Here is a 21702-nt window from a genome sequence, read left to right as displayed (position 1 = left end):
GAATGTGTATGCGTGTGTTTGTGTTAGATATTAGCTTTATGTGTTAGTAGCCTATATAATCAATAAAGTATTGTTTGTATTTAAAAGAGATTACTCGTGTGTGCTTATCAGATTTATTGTCTTGAACTTCGATTTAAGTTACCTATGCTGTTACCCTTAATTTACTTCGTAATTTATTGTTAGCTGGGGATTAATTCTTTCTTGGCCAGGAAGATATTATATTTCCTAGAGTTAATACTTGTTTATGCTTTCTGTTCATTGGATGAACTGATAAAATGATCATACTATTGATTCTGCTACAGTAAATTATGAAAATAATTAAAAATAATTAAAATATTAATTATTGATCATATTCCGTTATGAATAATAATTAATAATATTTATACGTGGGCGTATAAACGCTACAGAGATGCACATCGTATAGAACAAAATCAGCACAATGGACAGCTCTCTGATCAATGAACGACAACGCTGTTTGTTCACGGAACACATAACATTTAACAGTCAACTGCATTGAAGGCATGTTATCAGATCGAACAGATTCTTTTTTACGAATACATTTTTTTAACGATTTCAGCCACATAAAACCTCAGATTAATACGGAGCCCGGGAAGTCACCTGTGGGAGAAAAAAAGCAATCCGTGGCGACGGTTTTGCAATCTGTCCACTCAGTTTATAAACAGTAGCTACTCACGAATTCTCAAACTGTTCCCTCGGTTTAACAAATCGTGCCCACGGATTAATAAACTGTACCCACGAGTTTCTAATCCGCGTGCTCAGATTTGTAAACAGTGCCTTCAGTTTTTGCAATCTGTACCCACAAATTCATAAACCGTGCCCACGCTTTCGCAATCCGATATTTTGGTATTAATGGAAAGAGGAGACCATAAGCTTTCAAATGATATCCTAGTCAAAGTCATACCTTGAATGGTTGTAAATATATACACATTTGAATTATGGTCGTCTGCCCTCTTTTTCCAATTGAAAACCTGAGAAAATCGCTTTTAAAGTTTTTTGCCCGTTTTTTGTTGATATCTTTCAAAATCCATTGCATTTAAAGGGATGGACTATTTATTGTACAGCTTAATTTGACCAAAGACATTAATATATGCTATTATGCCAGGCACTTTTACAAACATTTACTAATATCAGAAAAATAGAACAGAGGTGCTACAGTTTTGCTTGAGAGAGGGTGTGTGTGTGTGTGTGTGTGTGTGTGTGTGTGTGTGTGTGTGTGTGTGTGTGTGTGTGTGTGTGAGAGAGAGAGAGAGAGAGAGAGAGAGAGAGAGAGAGAGAGAGAGAGAGAGAGAGAGAGAGAAAGTGAGAGAGGCAGAGAGACAAGGAAACAGAGAACAAATAATGTTAGCCTATGCAATCATATCTTTGTGTAGGCTAGTTGACAATAACAGTGTAACATATTCATAACGGATATACCAACAGTTAAATATTGTGTTAAAATAAATCAAACACATTGTAATGGATTCTCCTTGCAGATAAATACACTCACAGAATAATTGCACTCACTCACATCCATACATGATAAATACCACAGGGCTGTCACTTTCGCTGTCGCTGTCATCAGAGGATGACACGTCTCCAGATTCAAAACAATCACTGACTAGCCTTAGCCACTCTTGATGACCAGCAGCAGAGCTTAGGTTAGAAGCCTCCAGTGAGTTCAACGCTTTTGGCGACTTTTTGGCAACTTTGCTCTCTTTTAACAGCGACATTTCTCAAATTAATAATATTTAATCTTTCTGAGGAGATCTGCTAGCTTGTTTACACAGAGCGCCGCGAGTCTGACAGGAGGATGGCTGGACCAATCGCGTGCCGGTCAGTCGAAATGGGGCTTCCCATTGACAAATGATCAGGGTTTGTGTACATTTCTAAGCTTTTTGATTGGTTCTATACAACGTGTAACACCATATTTGGAGAGCAGAGACGTTTCAGGGGATACCCGGGAAATGCTCAGAGGTGACGAGAGGAGTTGAGAAAAGCAATATTCATTTCTAGCGAATTTAGAAAAACTTTGTAAACTTTAATAGTCATTTAAATACCTTTACTCAATTATCTGGACTACGAAACTTTAGGAGATTATTTTTGAATGTCTGTTCTTTGAAATTTAGCACAAAAAAATTAATAAAATAAAAAATATTATTTCATTGTTTTTCCACATAAACGGCCCATATCTTAAAATGGAACGTTGCGACTTCCGACTCATTTCGCCAGATCGGGTCACATATTGTTTTATTGTGTATTAAGTGGAATACATAAAATTGTCTTCACTGCGTCTGCATGTTTAAAGTGATTCTCAGTTGTAGCCTAGCGGGTATGGGGTGGAATATATACGATTTAATATGAATGACGTGCATCAACATCTTTTGTTTATTTGTGATAATCTTAGCACAGGAACTCACACAGGTGACTTCCCAGGCTCCGTATCCTCCCTTAAAGGGATAGTTCACTTTGAAATAAAATTTTGGTATGTTTTAGCTTACCTCAAGGGCATCCAAGATGTAGGTGTCTTTGTTTCCGCAGTAGTTTCAATTTTGATATTTTTAGGTCAAACCGTTCTTGTCTGTCAGTCATATAATGCAGGTCTATGGTCACCACCTCAAAGAGCATGCACAGAGAAGTCCAAATTAAACAATTCCCCATCGTAAGTACACATTGATGGCCTAAGACACAAAACGAGCGGTTTGTGTGAGAAAACGAACAGTATTTATATCGTTTTTACCTCTTGTACACAACCACATCCAAGTGATCTGAGGGCGCGCGCTTCCGGCGCTTTCTTCTTCTTCTTGTTTTTTTTTACGGTGGATCGCAAACAAATATGTGCGTTACCACCACCTATCTCAGAAATGGACCATTGACACTTTCCTATACTTCTTTAACCTTCTTTAACCGACATAAATTCCCCTTATTTACCCGCATAGAGGCTGCATAGAATTTCATCCGGCGCTGCGTGTTCAGCTCCTCCGTCCACTCTCAGCCCCCATGACAGGGAAAAAAAAAACACGTCCAAGCGTCCAAGTGATCTGAGGGCGCGCGCGCTTCCTGGTGTGTGACGTGTGCGTACTGCGCAAGCACCGGAAAGCGCCGGAATTTTTTTCCTGTCATGGGGGGGAAATGGTCATTTTTCCGCAGCACCGGATGAAATTCAATGAAGCCTTTATGCGGGTAAATAAGTGGAATTTATGTCGGACCAAATATGAAAACTAGAGATTGCAAGCTTTCAAATGATATATAGTTTGTCAAGATTAGTTTAGGTTTAGTATAGGATATTACTGTTTCAAATATGTAATGGATTTGGGCCCACCGGTGGGCCAGTGACACTTAACAGGTTAAGTAATTAGTGACTTCAAATGTCATGATAAATTTGTGTGTGTTAGGCTTTATGTGTGAGATGTTTTCTCCATCATGCTGCAGGTTGTCTAATTGCAGTATTAAAGAGAGAGGATGTGCTGCTCTGGCTTCAGCTCTGAGATCAAACCCCTCACACCTGAGAAAGCTGGATCTGAGCTGTAATAAACCAGGAGAGTCAGGAGTGAAGCAGCTATCTGCTTTACTGAGGGATCCACGCTGTAAACTGGAGAAATTCAAGTGGGTGTAATTATTTATTTATTAATCAATAATGGTTGTATTATCAAATAGCTAATATCTGCTTGTGTGTTATTTCACACTCGCAACAAACTGCAGCTGAAGAGTGTAAAACTAAGAACACATCTTAATTTTACACTATTAACTCATTTCATGAGTTCCATGATGCTTTACCAGGCAGCATGCTTTTTATGGACCTTGAGGGATATTATAAAATATCTGATTATATCCAATTAACCTTTATCCCATATGCCGTCTTTTTATCCATGTTTTCAAAAAGATATTATAATACAAATACCACCCATCCATTAACTTGATTATGGCACAGATAAATGTATGGAAATGACAACATGACATTCACATGGGGAACACATGGCATGATCACATGACTATAACAGGGGATGACATGACAGACATGAAACACGAACATGAAACAAAACCAAAACATGACATATCCCCCCGGCTCCCGACACCCAACATGAAACAAAACCACAAGAGTCCAGGAGGGCAGTCTTGGGGGAGGGATGGCGGGTCAGGCCTGTGCAGGGGAACAGGGCTAGGAGCGTGGGCTGACCTGCCAGGGTGGACCCAACAGTTCAGGAGACATGGGCAGCGCCGGCAGTTCAGGAAGCCAGGGCGTAGCCGGCAGTGCAGGAAGACAGGGTGAAGCCGGCAGTGCAGGGAGCCAGGGTGGAGCTGGTAGTTCAGGGGGCCAGGGCAGCGTGGCCTCCACAGCCCTAGCAAGGTTACCTACTGCCCCCCAAAAAATTATCTTGGGTGGAGCTATGGGGCCAGAGGGTTTGTTTGTGATGCACACACACACAAAATAGCTGTGGCCACTATGATAGCACTGCATCTTCCGGAGATGACTCAGGTGCGGCGGCCATCTTGTCTGAAGACACAGGCACAGCAGACATGGCGTGAACAGTCTCTGGCTTGGCAGGTATAACGTGAAGAGGCTCAGGCTCGTAAAGGCCTGACGTGAAGAAGCTCAGGCTCGGCAAGTATGATGTGAAGAGGCTCAGGGTCGGCAGCAATGACGTGAAAAAGCTCAGGCTCGGCAGGCATGATGTCAAGAGACTCAAGCTTGGAAGGTATGACGAGAAAAGACTCAGGCTTGTTGTGAACTTTGTTCCATTATACAAATCGGTCCTAAAGAAAACTAAGCCGGAACGTTGTTTAGTTCCGATGTGGTCGGATGAAACTATACATTTTGTCCAGGACTGTTTTGGTTGCAAATATTGGGATGTGTTTACAAATGTGTGTGCTGACCTAGATGAACTTACAGAGACTGTGTCAGCTTATATACTCTTTGTGAGGACCTTGTTATTCCCAGTAAATTTGCATCTGCACAAATGGTCTAGGGGTTTCGAAGGGACATAAAACATAAACTAGAACAGAACCAACACTGTTGTACTAGACAGAAGGAGACTCAGACCACCAACAAAGCGTGAAGCGTTAGAAGTAAAGCTTTACTAAGAATAATTAAATGTATTTACATAAACAAAGATGAAAAACAAAAAAGGTGAAAAGGAAACAAGAGGAAAACCAAAACAACCAACTGACTAAAGGCAGACGTGTCTCACTGAAAAGAAAACACAAAATAAATCTGCCTACTCTAACTAGAACAAAAACGTACAATAGGTGGCAACCACTCCTTACCTGGTGTTACTAGACAGGGTTAAGGTCTACATATTGCAACATGTAAAGGGCCTCTAACCTGTTCCCAATTCAAAAATAAAACAAGCATCAAGAAAGGTGCTTCTCAAGTTTCAGTGTGTGATTGGCTGATCACAAGACAGCCAGTAATTGGCTGGAGCAAATGCAAATGGATGAACCAATTGGGAAGAGAGAGAAAACGAAACACATACGCCTAGATGGTGTAACACCTCCTTCCACAAGAATTTTTTTTAAAGGTTTGCATTCAGTAACTAAACACGAGACAATGCATCAGCAATAACATTATTAATGCCCTTCTTATGCCTAATTTCCAAATTATAATCCTGGACCACTAAAGACCATCTCATGGTCAATGATTATACATACGAAAGAGGAATGTCAGTGGGTTATGATCTGTGAAAAGAATTGCAGGTACAGGAGATGAACCAACATAAACTTCAAAGAGAGAGCAACATTGCCAAAGCCTCTTTCTTGATTGTAGAATACATTAGCTGGTGTCTGTTAAAAGTGTGGGAAAAATAACAAACAGGATGGTCAACTCCATCCGCATCCTCTGAAGACAAAAAAAATTACTGTTTAATGTTATTTTTAGTATTGTTTTTCTTTATTCGTTTTCTTTATAATTTCATAATGTTTTTTGTGAAGTCAGACAATGTTTGTACATGTGTGCTGAAGAGATCTGGTAGAGTTATATTTTGCTTAGAGGTATGCAATGTTCACTTAGCAGAGAGTTCCAATGATGATGATACTCCTGTAACAGCACCGCGCCTACACCAAAAGCACTTGCATTTGTTAACAAATGCCTGCTGACACTCAGGAGTCCACTCAAAGTTTTTAGAAGGGCTCAGTAGATTAAGTGGGGTGACAACAGTTGAGAAGTTCTTGCAGAAACCTCTATAATACCCGACTATTCCGAGAAATCTACAGAGCTCTTTTTTGTAGTAGGAGCAGGAAAGGCTGTGATCGCAGTAACTTTTTGCTCAATTGTACCTGCCCTTGCCCTACCTGTTTTCCCAAATAGGTTACTGTGGCCTTCCCAAACTCACACTTTGCAAGGTTCAAAGTCAGAGTAGCTTTTGCAAGACGAGTAAATACTTCCCTAAGATTATTTACATGATGTAACCAATCAGGAGAGTAAATTACCAAATCATCTAGATAGGCATTACAATTTGGCACATCAGCTAAGACAACATTTACTAGCCGCTGGAATGTATTAGGAGCATTTCTCATCCCAAACGCCATTACAGAGTACTATAGAAAGTGATCAGGTGTCACAAATGCTGAGATATCGGAGGCTCTAGGTGTTAAAGAAACCTGCCAATATCCCTTTAGTAAGTACAGTTTAGTGACATACTCTGCCGAACCAACATTGTCTATACAGTCCTCGATTCTTGGAAATGGATAAGAGTCTGGAAGTGTAACAGCATTCACCCTCCTATAATCTGTACAGAACCTAAAAGTTTCTTCTTACTTAGGAACAATCAGACAGGGTGTACTCCAGGAACTTGAACTTGGTCTCGCTAACCCATTGTCTAGAAGAAACTCAACATCCCGTTTCATGATGGCTCTCTTTACAGGATTAAAACGATAAGCATGTTGCTTTTTAGGGGTCACATCTGTGACTACTGTGTCATGCTGTAGAACTGTGGTTTGAGAGGGTACATCTCCAAAAAGAGTGGGAAAATCTGCAAATATTTGCAGAATGTCTTCTCGCTCAGCTTCTGACAAATGCGGAAGATGGGAAGGTAAACCAGAGACCATTTCTAAATTTAAAAGTCTAGCTCACTTTTGTACTGAATTAGAGAGCACTAGATGATCTTCAATCTCTGGCTCAGCAGGTACTGAAATGATCGCCACAGGCTTGGAGTTGACATCATCAGTAACAGAAATGCACTAAACAGAAGTTGCTACAGGACTTACCCTTACATGATATTCTTTTAACATGTTAATGTGACAGACACAGGATTGACGTTTCCTTTCTGGAGTATGGATTACATACTAAATAATAAAACCAAAACTTTGTCACCAGGTTTAAAGGATCGTGCAGTCAGTCAGTACGGCTTTTCATGGGATTTTGTGTTGAAGACTAAGTTTATTTTGCTACAGCAACAGCATTGTGCAGATGTTCTCGCAGCTGAGTAACATAGTCTAATTTATTAGTTGTTGGAGCAGAATTAACCGACAACAACTCATCTTTGAAAATTCTCAAGGGTATGTCCAATGACAAGTTCTGCAGGGCTAAATCCAATGGACTCTTGCACGGCCTCACGCGCAGCAAAAATAACAAAAGGAAGTCCATCGTCCCAGCACCTTTCGATTTCCAAACAGTATTTACGCAACATTGACTTTAATGTCTGATGCCAACCCTCAAGTGTATCCTGGAACTCAGGGTGGTAGGCACCAGAGACTCTGTGCTGAATACCCAATGTCTCCAAAACCTTGGAAAGAAAGTTGGAACCCTGATCAGTCTGGAGGATTTTAGGGAGACCAGATGTTGAAAAGAATTTGCAGATGCAGGGAATCAGTATCTGGTGATGATCAGCAGCAGGTGTGGTGATGGCTGACTGAGTGCAAGTGGGGACCAGAAGGGTTGCTGGGAAGTATAGTGCAGACAGGTTACAGAGCTGGTGACTGAGCTGGTGACTGTGACAATTATTCCAGGTTAATTATTTATGGAAGTCTTTTCCCCCTTTCTTTTTGTGTGTTGTGGTGTTATGTGTTTGTCCTTGCTGATTGTATGGTTTACTGCTGGCTGTGAAACAGATTGCCCCTTGGGGATAATAAAGTTGACCTAACCTATCCTAATCTAAAAGGTGTTAATTACATTTGAAGCAAATCACACACAGTAACCACATATTGCATAATATATTTTTTTATAGTGTTTTTTTTTCTTTTCTCTCTCTCTCTATTTAGGATTTGGAAATGCAAAATAGGAGAACAAGGCTGTGCTGCTCTGGCTTCAGCTCTGATATCAAATCCCTCACACCTGAGAAGGCTGGTTCTGAGCTACAATAAACCAGGAGATTCTGGAATGAAGCAGCTATCTGCTTTATTGAAAGATCCAAAATGTAAAGTGGATAAACTAGTGTAAGTGTATTTTATTATTTTATTTATTAAAGACAAATTTGGTCTGGTCCTTGAATTTGACCAGAGTTTTTCACTTTTTCACTTTCAATCTGTGCATTGGATGGTCATGCAGTTTTATGCTTTTGATTCTGTTGTGCTGCTTAAGTTTATTAATGCTTCTCCAACAAAGTGTAGATTTACTTAACCACTTCTAAGACCAATGGAGACGCATTGTTTACATAGGTCAAATTCTAAACCAACATCACCACCAATGAAGTGTATTGAAAAAACCTGTGAGGACAAGCAGCTGGGAGGATAACTTTGTCAATAGCATTGTTGACGAGCGTGAATGGAAGGAAAACTTCTGTTTGTCGAAAGCCTGTGTCATTGCCCTCAGTGAAGAACTTTGTCTTTATATTGAGGGCGAAGAGACCAACATGAAATCACCAGTTGGAGTTCTTAAAAAGGTGGCGTGCACGATGTAGTACTTAAGTGATGAGGGGATTGTCATGGCTGACCTTGTCTATTATTTTAAGGCAAACATGCATAGCGATCTCTGTCCACCTAGGTCCGATGTACAAAAAGCTACCTTTCACCGTGCCCGGGGCCCTCAAGCTAGTTTCCGGATTTGAACATGCTCATGGTATACCTCAGTGTTTAGGAGCCGTAGATGGGACCCGCATCGAAATAAAGCAGCCATCTGTCGGGGTAGATATTCCCTGAATGTGTAAGCTGTAAGTGACTACAAATACAGATTTATGAATGTTGTCATAAAATGGCAAGGTAGTGTTCAGTGTGTCTTTGCCAATTCCAAGCTAAATACATATTTTAAAACCATAAAGAGAAGAAGATTGTGGATGAGTAGGCAATATCCATTTTTCTTTTGGCAGACCCTGCCAACTCGCTACTGCCTTTCCTGATGAAAGAATTTGTAAATGGTGGCTCTACTCCTCAAGAACAATATTTTGGAATTCGTTTTTGTAGAGCCTGGATGATAAGTGAGTGTACATTTGGGGAGATCAAGGCCAGATTTACATCAGTGAGGCGGACAATGTCAATTCAAGTCAGGTCAAGTCACCTTAATTTAAATGGAGCTCTAATATATAACAATATAGACTGTTTCAAAGCAGCTTTGCAGTGATAATAGGAAATTAAAGTAACAGAGATTGTTTGGCTTTACAGCAGCTCTAGAATAAAGTTATTGTTCAGCTAAAGTTAGTTTTGATTGATTCACTTCCGTTGCAAAGATCATTAGTTATTAACTTAGGGGATGCTAACGCTGCACTGTTCTAATAGAAAACTCTTAACACGCTCTGGCCTGCTCACCTGCACAAAGCAGTGCCTGGTGGGTCGAGAATGCAAACCCTGAAACCGGTTCCAAGGTGCAAGCCTTGAAAAATCTCTGCGCAAACTTCAAAAAATGCAAACCTGTGAAAACACTGACGGTGTGCACATGCGTATTACGTGTTTAGTCTATAGGTATGCCTGTTTGAATATAAATGTGCGCAGGCGTGTAGTCTTTCTTTACAAATTGACCTCAACAAATTACTTGTCTGGCCTTAAAAATGTATAATACATAATTATTTATCGCTTCCGCATAGCCATGTGAACTGGAATTATTTTGACAACGTTTTAACTGTACAGAGGTAAAGGGAAGGGAAGGAGGCCTTCACAGGGGAGAGACTAGCTGACACTTCAGGACTGTGTTGTCGTCGTGTCCAGGTGCTGGTCCTTCATCAGATCTGGATATGGCCTGGATACGGCGGACTGCCGTAAATCCTGGGATAAACAGAGAGACTAATATTAGCGTAGACGCCATCCTTCTTATGATATAACAAGTACATCAGGATTTATGGGAAGTGTTCCCGGTTCCGGCTGACCTAAGCTATGCAACCTAACATTGAATTATAGAAGTTTATAATGTGTTATGTGTATGCTAGGTCAAAGAGATGTGTTTTTAGTCTAGATTTGAACTGACGAGTGTGTCCCGGACAATGTTAAGAAGACTGTTCCAAAGTTTTGGTGCTAAATAGGAAAAGGATCTACCGGCAGTCTATTTTGATATTCTAGGCAAGGCAAGGCAAGTTTATTTATATAGCACATTTCATACACAATGGCAATTCAAAGTGCTTTACATAGAAGAAATTAAAATAATAAAAAGAAATAAGAATAATTAAAACAGGTTAGAAAAATTAAATACAGTACAGTACAAACAGTCGGACGAACAGCGGCACAGTGCTCATTCAGTAAATGCATAGCTAAACAGAAGTGTTTTGAGTCTGGATTTGAATGTGACTACTGCAGGAGCACATCTGATCTCTTCTGGAAGCTGGTTCCAGTTGCGGCTGGCATAATAGCTAAAAGCCGACTCGCCATGCTTAGAGTGAACCCTTGGTATTTCTAGCTGATATGATCCTAATGATCTGAGTGATCTGTTGGGTTTATATTCAGTGAGCATATCTGCAATGTATTGAGGTCCTAGGCCATTGAGTGATTTATATACCAGTAAAAATACTTTAAAATAAATCCTAAATGTAACTGGGAGCCAGTGTAAAGACCTGAGGACTGGTGTGATATGTTCATATGTTCTGGTTCTGCTCAGAATCATGGCGGCAGCGTTCTGTATGAGCTGCAACTGTCTTATGGTATTTTTGGGAAGGTCAGTGAGGATTCCATTACAATAATCCACCCTGCTGGTGATGAAAGCATGCACAAGTTTCTCTAAGTCTTGTCTTGAAACAAAGCATCTAATTCTTGCAATATTTTTCAGATGAAAGTATGCTGATTTAGTTATTGCTTTGACATGACTACTGAAACTAAGGTCTGACTCTAGTGTCACACCAAGATTCCTGACTTGATGTTTAGTTGTTTGACTCCTAGAGTGAAGGTATGTGTTCACCTTGAGAACTTCATCTTTATTTCCAAAAGCAATGACTTCAGTTTTGTCTTTGTTTAACTGAAGAAAGTTTTGGCACATCCAACTGTTGATTTCATCAATGCACAGGGAGTCAATGGGGCTGTAATCGTTAGGCGATAGGGCTAAGTAGAGCTGTGTGTCGTCTGCATAGCTGTGGTAAGCAATTTGGTTCTTTCTCATTATTTGGCTGATTGGGAGCATATACAGGTTGAACAGGAGTGGCGCAAGAATCGAGCCTTGAGGGACTCCGCATGTCATGGATGTCCACTCAGACTTATGGTCTCCTATACTCACATAATAACCTCTCCCATCTATGTATGACCTGAACCATTTTAGGACTATCCCAGAAAGCCCCACCCAGTTTTCCAGCCTGTCAAGAAGTATGTTGTGATTGACATTGTCAAATGCAGCACTGAGGTCGAGTAGTACCAGCACTGATAATTTGCCTGAATCAGTATTTAAGCGAATATCGTTTATTATCTTTATGAGCGCTGTCTCTGTGCTGTGGTGCGGTCGGAAACCAGATTGAAAATTGTCAAAGGATCCATTCAAGCTCAAGAATTTGTTCAGCTGATTGAAGACAACTTTTTCAATGATCTTGCCTATGAAAGGAAGATTTGAGATCGGTCTATAGTTGCTTTATGTTCTTATACAGATTGCTCTTTTTCAGGAGGGGCTTGACAACTGCAGTTTTCAGGGAGTTTGGAAAACTCCCAGAGAGAAGTGAGGCATTTACCACTTCTAGAAGATCTGCTTCTAAACTGTTTAACACACTTTTGAAAAAAGATGTGGGAAGTGTGTCAAGACTCACTGCACTTGCTGTCTAAGAGCATTTCACTGGGAATCTGGTTTGGGGGGTTTGTCAGTCTCTCTACAGTAGCAAAAAGAGTGTGTGTGTTGTTTAAATTGCAGTTTATAATATTTGAGAAGAAAGTCTGTCTAGCTTTGCCTAGTTCCATATTGAAAGCATGAAGGCTGTCTTTGTAGATGTTATAATGGACTACAAGTTTTGTCTTCCGCCACATGCGCTCTGCTTTTCTGCATTGTCTTTTCTAGGTATTATTATCAACTGGCCGGAATTTTTAGATCGCAATAGACGTGAAGGACTATAATGCGTTAAGAGCTCGCTCAAGTACTGGGGAGCTAAACCATTTAGTGCCTCATATAAAATTTTAAATACTGCTGATTACTTACAATGTTTAATAGGGAGCCAATGCAGCGTTGACAGAACTGGGCTAATATGGTCATACTTCCTGGTTCTGGTAAGAACTGGTAAGAAGGACCAGCTGTAGTTTGTTTATTAAGCGTGTAGGGCAACCACCCATAATATCATTACAATAATCTAGCCTTGATGTCATAAACGCATGAACTAATTGTTCTAATTTAGATATATTTTTAAGATGGAAAAATGCGGTTTTATAGATACTAGAAACGTGACTTTCAAATGAAAGATTGGTATCAAAGAGCACACCCAGGTTCCTAACCGACGACAAAGACTTGAAAGAGCAGCCATTAACCCCTTTGGGGTCTAAGGTGTTTTTGGGGTCCTTGAGATGTTTTGACATGCCCTGACATTTGTGCTTTTTTCTGTTGCTTATAAACATATTAATGGCAAAGGTGTAATTACACTCTCTTTAGCACAAACAGGGCTACCATAATATGTGAGCAACATGTATGTACATCAGGGGTGTCAAACTTAGATCCTGGAGGGCCACAGCCCTGCAGAGTTTAGCTTCAACCCTAATTAAACACACCTGATCCAGCTAATCATGTCCTTAAGGCTTATTTAAAAACTACAGGTATGTGTGTTGGAGCTGGTTGGAACTAAACTCTGCAGGGCTGTGGCCCTCCAGGATCTGAGTTTGACACCCCTGATGTACATGTTTGTATTTTTGAGAGAATAATGTTTATGCATGGTTATTGAAAAAAATAAAAATGAAAGTTTCTGAAATAGGGCCACAAAACACATACTAAATATGTGTCCTCAAGACTTTTGACTAATGGGTGTTGTCGCCTAGAGTTTTTGCTTCAAAATTATCTGAAAATCATCCTACCTAATCATTCACATGAAACAATACATTGATTGGCAAACAATCTAAGACACGTTTTGTTTGGAAAGGCAATATGGGTGTGGGCTTGAGCTGCATAATAATGAGCTGCATAATGAGCCTTTCATTAAGGTGTGTCACTGAGAGTACCACAAGTAAAGAATGTGAGGACTATGCATGCAAATTGCATAATATCCAAGGTAAACATTTCTAGTAACTATGCAGGTGATTCTCATACTGTATTTTCAGAAAGTTTTGGAATATATCCTCTCCCCAAATGTGTCACTAATAAAAAACTATAATACATAATTTAATGAGAAGGTTTACACTCACCTAAAGGATTATTAGGAACACCATACTAATACTGTGTTTGACCCCCTTTCGCCTTCAGAACTGCCTTAATTCTACGTGGCATTGATTCAACAAGGCGCTGAAAGCATTCTTTAGAAATGTTGGCCCATATTGATAGGATAGCATCTTGCAGTTGATGGAGATTTGTGGGATGCACATCCAGGGCACGAAGCTCCCGTTCCACCACATCCCAAAGATGCTCTATTGGGTTGAGATCTGGTGACTGTGGGGGCCATTTTAGTACAGTGAACTCATTGTCATGTTCAAGAAACCAATTTGAAATGATTCGAGCTTTGTGACATGGTGCATTATCCTGCTGGAAGTAGCCATCAGAGGATGGGTACATGGTGGTCATAAAGGGATAGACATGGTCAGAAACAATGCTCAGGTAGGCCGTGGCATTTAAACGATGCCCAATTGGCACTAAGGGGCCTAAAGTGTGCCAAGAAAACATCCCCCACACCATTACACCACCACCACCAGCCTGCACAGTGGTAACAAGGCATGATGGATCCATGTTCTCATTGTGTTTACGCCAAAATCTGACCCTACCATATGAATGTCTCAATAGAAATCGAGACTCATCAGACCAGGTAACATTTTTCCAGTCTTCAACTGTCCAATTTTGGTGAGCTCGTGCAAATTGTAGCCTCTTTTTCCTATTTGTAGTGGAGATGAGTGGTACCCGGTGGGGTCTTCTGCTGTTGTAGCCCATCCGCCTCAAGGTTGTACGTGTTGTGGCTTCACAAATGCCTTGCTGCATACCTCGGTTGTAACGAGTGGTTATTTCAGTCAAAGTTGCTCTTCTATCAGCTTGAATCAGTCGGCCCATTCTCCTCTGACCTCTAGCATCAACAAGGCATACTGGATGATTTTCCCTTTTCACACCATTCTTTGTAAACCCTAGAAATGGTTGTGCGTGAAAATCCCAGTAACTGAGCAGATTGTGAAATACTCAGTTCGGCCCGTCTGGCACCAACAACCATGCCACGCTCAAAATTGCTTAAATCACCTTTCTTTCCCATTCTGACATTCAGTTTGGAGTTCAGGAGATTGTCTTGACCAGGACCACACCCCTAAATGCATTGAAGCAACTGCCATGTGATTGGTTGATTAGATAATTGCATTAATGAGAAATTGAACAGGTGTTCCTAATAATCCTTTAGGTGAGTGTATATTGACCTATTAAGATGTTGCTTACATCTACCTTGTAAATATATGTTTTGCTATTTTATTAAACAGTTTTCACATATAAATCAAAAACAATTACAATTTTAACAATATTTCAAGTGTAATCTTATTAAAACGTATACATCGATTTTATCATACGTATATCAAAGTTAAGGATTCATTAGTTTGAATATTGGAACAAACACTATAATAACATCTTAGTTGATAATTCAATATACCTACTGTATTTTTAACAAAACATCACATACTATATATTTATATATGAGCAAAAATTGCCAAACAGAAGCTTATTTGATGTGACAGTAGTCTTTTTACAGTACTTTATAAAACTTTATAATCTATCCAAAACTAATCAATGAAATCTTGTCTAAACATTCATATTTCGTCTGTAACATATTGTTTTTATGATATATTTGCATATAAATGTTAATTTGCAGTTTAATAAGTTGCTTATACAGAGACATTTTATTTCAACATATTTCAGTCGATTTTTACTCATCTCAGTATAGCAATATAGTTTGGTAAAAGCTAAACTAGATGTGTTCATGTAAAAATAACAATGTAAGTGCAAGTGTGAACGAACGGCACAGATGCGCGCTGTTGTTTACTACAGCTGTAGTTAACATCTGTGCAGTTCATTCATTCACACACAGACACGCGATTCATATTTAAACAGTCTTTTTGCGGTTTACCGACACTATTGCATATCGCAATTAGAACAAAGCACTTAAGAATAAAAAACGTACTATTCACAGTCCTCTGAATTGCTGGATCCGTTGCTCCTCGATGTGAAACTAAATTATTCCTAAGGATTATTCCTCACAGCGAAGCAAGAAGACATAAAGTGCAAGAGTCTGATTAAACTTGATGTGTTTTATCCAGCTGATGTGGGCGTTGACACGTTTGCATGGATCGCCTCAGATCATTTTGAATAGCGTGCGCTCTCCGTGGGCATGGTCACATTAACACTTAATGAGCTATAATGAGCTGAGATGAGAATGACTCTCTTTTTTCATACAGATTACATAAACTGAGAATATTTGTTTTTTATATAAATTGCTTCATTTAAAAGAAGATAATTCAAGCTTTATGCCTGTGTGTCTGTATGCCTGTTTGACTGAGTATTCGCTGAGTTACAGTTCATTTTCGGACGTGTTTCAGAATGGACTTCACTGACAGAGAGAAGGCAGAACTCGCATCATGTTTATTTTTCTTTGTTTGGCAAAAAGCACAACACTTTGTTTTTATTGTGAGTATACACAAAGAAAATAGACACTTAACTAGATCGAATGATGTATAATACTTATATGTATTACAAACTATACTGCTACAAACTGATAACGGTCAGATAAGTATGATTTAAACCATGCTAATGCAATTCCACTAATGCCAACACAATTTTTGAGTCTATTTAATAGAATGTTGTGGTCAATAGTATCAAAAGCAGCACTAAGATTGAGTAAAGAAAATAAAGAAAATAAACAGGGTGTGCTTTCTGCCTCTCCGTCTCTGTGAACTTTTTTTCTGGAGGATGTCTCTAAACTTAAAACTCAGAGAATACTAGTCACACAGGCAAGAGCAATATATCTTTATAATAATTTAAGTGTCTACTTTTAAATGATCTAATTCAAAACAAAAACAAATATTCTCTGTTTATGTAATCTGTATGAAAAGAGAGAGATGTCAGTTGTTCTCATAGCAGTTAATTATCTGCTAATGTGAACAGGCCTACTGAGAGCGTGCGCTATTCAAAGGCAAATGATCTGAGGCAACCCATGCAAACCTGTCAACACCCATATCAGATCGATAAAACGCATCAAGTTTAATCATATTCATGTACTTTACATTGTCTTGCTACGCTGTGAGGAATAATAATAGCGTAATAGTAATATAATTCTGTGCTGGTTTCGGTTTAATTTCGAGGAGCAACGTATCCAGCTGAGGATTGTGAATAATAAGTTCTTTATTCTTAAGTGTTTTGTTCTAATCGCAATATAGTGTATGTAAACCGCAAAAAGATTAATTTAAATATGAATCGCGTGTCTATGTGTGAATGAACTGCACAGATGTGCGCTTGCAAATTAACATTTATATGCCCTATATTAATATGTCATAAAATGATATGTTGCATACGAAATATGACTAGTTTTCGATAATTATAATGTTTTTACAGTAAAATAGACGGTAACACTTTAGAATAATGGTCCGTCATTAATAAGTAACTATGCAGGAAGTAATGAAGGACTTATGAGTAGTTCTACATTAACACTTCAGCTACTACTATTATTAACTAATATGGAAATAATATGAACTAATCAGTAAGTAATATCGAATTTTGGACTAAGATAGTTCCTTATTAGGTAATCAATAGTTACTTAATGAGATTGGCATCATTAAGAACTAATAAGTAATTATAACAACTTATAAGAATTACTACTTAATTACTAATCACAACATTATCATGTCTGAGACGTTAGCAATTATCTTTTTTTACCTTCAACGTGGTCATAAAATTCATCACTACTTACTCAAGTATTACCTAGTCACTCTTCAAGGACTACTTGTGATCTGGACCATTATTTTAAAGTGAAAAAGATGTTTTAATAATAGTTATTAATGAAGCTAATCTCATTAAGTAATTATTGATTACCTAATAAGGAATAATCTCCTAAATTTTATATTACTTATTGATTAGTTAAGCTTGTTTCTTTATTAGTTAATAGTAGTAGCTGAAGTGTTAATGTAGAACTACTCATTAGTCCTTCATTACTTCCTGCATAGTTACTTATTAATGACGGACCATTATTATAAAGTGTTACCAAATAGACTACTGCCACATCAAATAAGCTTTTGTTCGCCAATTTCTACTCATATGTTAAATATATAGTATGGGATGTTTTGTCAAAAATAGGTATATTGATTTATCAACTAAGATGTTATTATAGTGTGTGTTCCAATTCAAACTAATGAATCCTTAACTTTAAAATACGTTTGATAAAATGTATGCTTTTTACAAAGAAAGATTACACTTGAAATATTGTTAAAATTGTAATTGTTGTTTATTTACATGTGAAAACTATTTAATAAAATAGCAAAACGGACCACTTTTCAAGGTAGATGTAAACAAAATCTTGATAGGTCAATATAAGTATTTTGTCCTCGCATTCTTTCTTGTGGTTCCCTCTCAGTGACATACCTGACTGAAAGGCGCATTATGCGGCTCATTGTGCAGTTCATTATGCGGGCCATTGTCTTCTCAGGTATGAATCACAGCATTATTCATGATCATTCATGCCCCCACGCATATTGCCTTTCTAAACAAAAAGTGTCTTACAAAATTTAAATCAATGTATTGTTTTATGTGAATGAGTAGGCAGGATGATTTTCAGATCATTTTGAAGCAAAAACTCTAGGCGACAACATCCTTTAGTCAAAAGTCTTGTGGACACATATTTATTATGTGTTTTGTGACCTTATTCCAGAAACTTTAATTTTTAGTTTTTTCAATAACCACGCATAAACATTATTCTCTCAAAAATACAAACATCAAACAATACAATCACATGTTGCTCACATATTATGGTAGCACTGTTTGTGCTGAATAGAGTGTAATGACATCTTTGCCATTAATATGTTTATAAGCAACTGAAAAAAGCACAAATGTCAGGGCATGTCAGGGCATGTCAAAACATCTCAAGGACCCCAAAAACACCTTAGACCCCAGAGGGTTAAGCAAACTGGGTGATATAAGGGTGTCACAATGGAAATAAGCAGGAGATGCAATTGTGAATAATCAATTAGTTTATTAACCACAAAGTGAGATAAGCAGTTCAGAACAATATACTGCAGGTAACAGTCAATCACAGGGACGATCAACGGACAACCCGATCGTTCTGGAAGAAGCAGAGAACAGAATCCACATAAATCCGGGCGCGATCCACAGATCTCCAAACGAAAGTAATAACCAGGACGGAACATGCAGATGAAGCAGGAAACTTCACGCCAACACGAGGACGCGACCACTCGGATGTCAGTAGACAAGAACACGACACAGGGAAATCCAAACAACGATCCGACAACAACAGGACAAAAGACATGAGTATAAATAGACAAGGCTGATCAGTCGCAGCTGGCGCTGATGATCAGATAAGTGGTAATCAGCGGCCACACCCACACATACACACAGAAAGAGTCAGTGAATTCATAAACCGTGACAGTACCCCTCCCCCTAGGGGCCCTATCTTGCACCCAGCGCAATTGACTTTGTACACCGACGCATGTTTCATTCCTATTTTGCACCCGCGCAAAGCGCGCTTTTCCCTCCACAGAAGCACGTCGCTAAACTAGGGAATGAACTTGCGCTCCCTGGGCGGTTCAGCGCAAAAAAGGAGGCGTGTTCCGGCGCAAACGTTCCCTGGTGCTATTTTACAGTTACATAAAACAATTGCGCCACTGGCCAGAAAAAGTCTAAAGTCAGTGACGCGTTGCGCGTTGTTCATTATGCTATTTTAAGGGCGCATGCTTGACCATAATGTATAGAGTGCACAACGCTCATACACTGTGATTCTGTAATCTACACAGAAGCAGCAGTTTTCATTTTTGCAAATCATATTATTACAAACGATAGATAGATAGATAGATAGACAATTTATTATAAATATAATAATTTATTATAAAAGCATACATCTAGCTTACACATTTACCCACATTATTATATGCCTGTTTAACCGAAGCTAATTTGGGTGTGTTTCTCCCATCCCCAATGTCACTTCTCTCTCTTTTACGGCCGTGACGAGAGCGTTGGTCTCCTCGGCTGTGAAACGCTCTTGGCGTGCGCCTGGCAAATCCGCCGTTATAATAGCAATACGCCAAGGAAAAAGTGCGTCTGCTCTTAAAGGGAATGTGAGATGATGCTCTGATTGGTTTATTTCACGTTACGCCCAAACCACACCTATGAATAATGAAGCTACTTCAGACCAACCCCTTTTAGATTTGCGCCCGGCGCAAGAGTCATTTATCCCGCCGGGAAAATAGCAACAGCGCCGAGACCCGCCCACAAAGTTACTTGCGCTTTGCGCTTTGACACTTGCGTTTCAGATCGTTAAAATAGGGCCCTAGGAGTGCCTTCTGGCGCTCCCAGAGGAACTTACCTGTTGATTGTAATCATCAATAAGAGAATGATCCAGAATGTCTCTAGCAGGTACCCAACTTCTCTCCTCCGGACCGTAACCTTCCCAGTCCACCAGGTACTGAAATCCGCGTCCCCTCCGTCTCGAATCCAGAATACGATTGACCGAATACATTGGTTCCCCGTCTACGAGTCGCGGCGGGGGGGGGGGGGGGACCGGGGCCGGTGGGTTAATGTGTGAATGAAACACGGGTTTTAATTTAGAAACATGAAAGACGTGGTGAAGGAGGGAGTTTGAGTCGGACTGCCACCGGACTAAGAACTTTGGTGACAGTGAACGGGCCGATGAATTTGGGAGTTAACTTATTACAAATGGACCAGAGCGGAATATTCTTGGTAGAAAGCCACACTTTTTGACCTATGACCTATACGGGAGGTTTCGACCAGTGGCGATCGGCTTTAGCCTTGATGCGCGCCTCCACCTGGAGGAGAGTCTCACAGGCTCTGTTCCAGGTGTGGCGACACCTCTGGACAAAAGCGTGGGCGGAGGGGACCGCGACTTCGGATTCCAGACTAGGAAAAATTGGTCGCTGGTAACCTAAGCTACATTCAAACAGAGAGAGGCCCGTGGATGACACTGGTAATGCATTATGTGCGTACTCAACCATTGAGAGTTGCTGTCTCCAGGAGGAAGGATTCTTGGATACCAAACATCGCAACACTCTCTCCAAATCTTGGTTGCCTCTCTCCGTTTGGCCATTGCTTTGGGGATAGAACCCCGAAGACAGACTGACAGTCGCTCCCAGTAATCAACAAAACTCTTGCCAAAATTTGGACACAAATTGGGGCCCCTTGTCGGAAACCACGTCCATCGGGAGGCCATGTAAACGAAAGACGTGATCTACGACAGTCACTGCTGTCTCCTTGGCTGAAGGCAATTTGGGCAAGGGAATAAAATGTGCCGCCTTCGAGAACTGGTCCACTACGGTCAAAACGACCGTCTTGCCTTGAGAGGGCGGGAGGGCGGTGATAAAATCTATCGCTATGTGGGACCAGGGTCTCGAAGGGACCGACAGCGGTTGGAGTAACCCATCTGGGGGTCGATTGGAAGTCTTACCAGTGGCACAAAACGAGCAAGCCAAAACAAAATTGCGAATGTCGCGAGCCATTAATGGCCACCAGAATCGTTGTTTTACCAAAAAACTGGTATGATTTACTCCTGGATGGCACGCTATGTTGGAACAATGACCCCATCGAATGACGCCGAACCGTAATTCATCCGGCACAAATAACCGACTCGGTGGGCAACCGGGCAGAGGCATTACCCCTTCTAGGGCCGTCTTGACCCCTGACTCGATCTCCCATGTGAGTGTGGAGACAATGAGTCTCTCAGGTAAAATGCACTCGGGAGTAGATGGGCGTTCGGATCGATCAAAAATACGAGATAAGGCATCGGGTTTGATATTTTTAGAACCCGGGCGGTACGAGAGAGAAAAATCTAAATGACCAAAAAAAAAGTGCCCACCGAGCCTGCCTGGAGTTAAGTCTTTTGGCGGATCTAATATATTCCAGGTTCTTGTGATCGGTCCAAATGATAAAAGGTACCCCCGACCCTTCTAACCAATGACACCACCACTCTTCCAACGCTAACTTGACTGCCAACTACTCTGTTACCAATGTCATAATTACGTTCGGCGGGTGATATAATATAGTGCAGGTTA

The 21702-nt window shown here is 40.0% G+C and overlaps 1 protein-coding gene across 1 annotated transcript in view; it reads left to right on the top strand.

Moving 5' to 3' along the window:
* The window catches only part of LOC311302990 (uncharacterized protein), a gene marked incomplete at both ends in the record, with an annotated part of 79445 nt that overhangs the window by 46660 nt on the left and 11083 nt on the right, over nucleotides 1-21702 (top strand). The window contains 2 exons of the mRNA XM_084429193.1: nucleotides 3430-3603; nucleotides 8194-8367. Coding sequence (XP_084285319.1) covers nucleotides 3430-3603; nucleotides 8194-8367 — 348 coding nt within the window. The remainder of the gene's footprint in view (nucleotides 1-3429; nucleotides 3604-8193; nucleotides 8368-21702) is intronic.

Source organism: Rutilus rutilus (assembly GCF_951802725.1).
Source record: "Rutilus rutilus genome assembly, chromosome: 13".
Taxonomy (NCBI): Eukaryota; Metazoa; Chordata; class Actinopteri; order Cypriniformes; family Leuciscidae; genus Rutilus; species Rutilus rutilus.
This window is presented reverse-complemented; position numbering and strand designations above follow the sequence as displayed.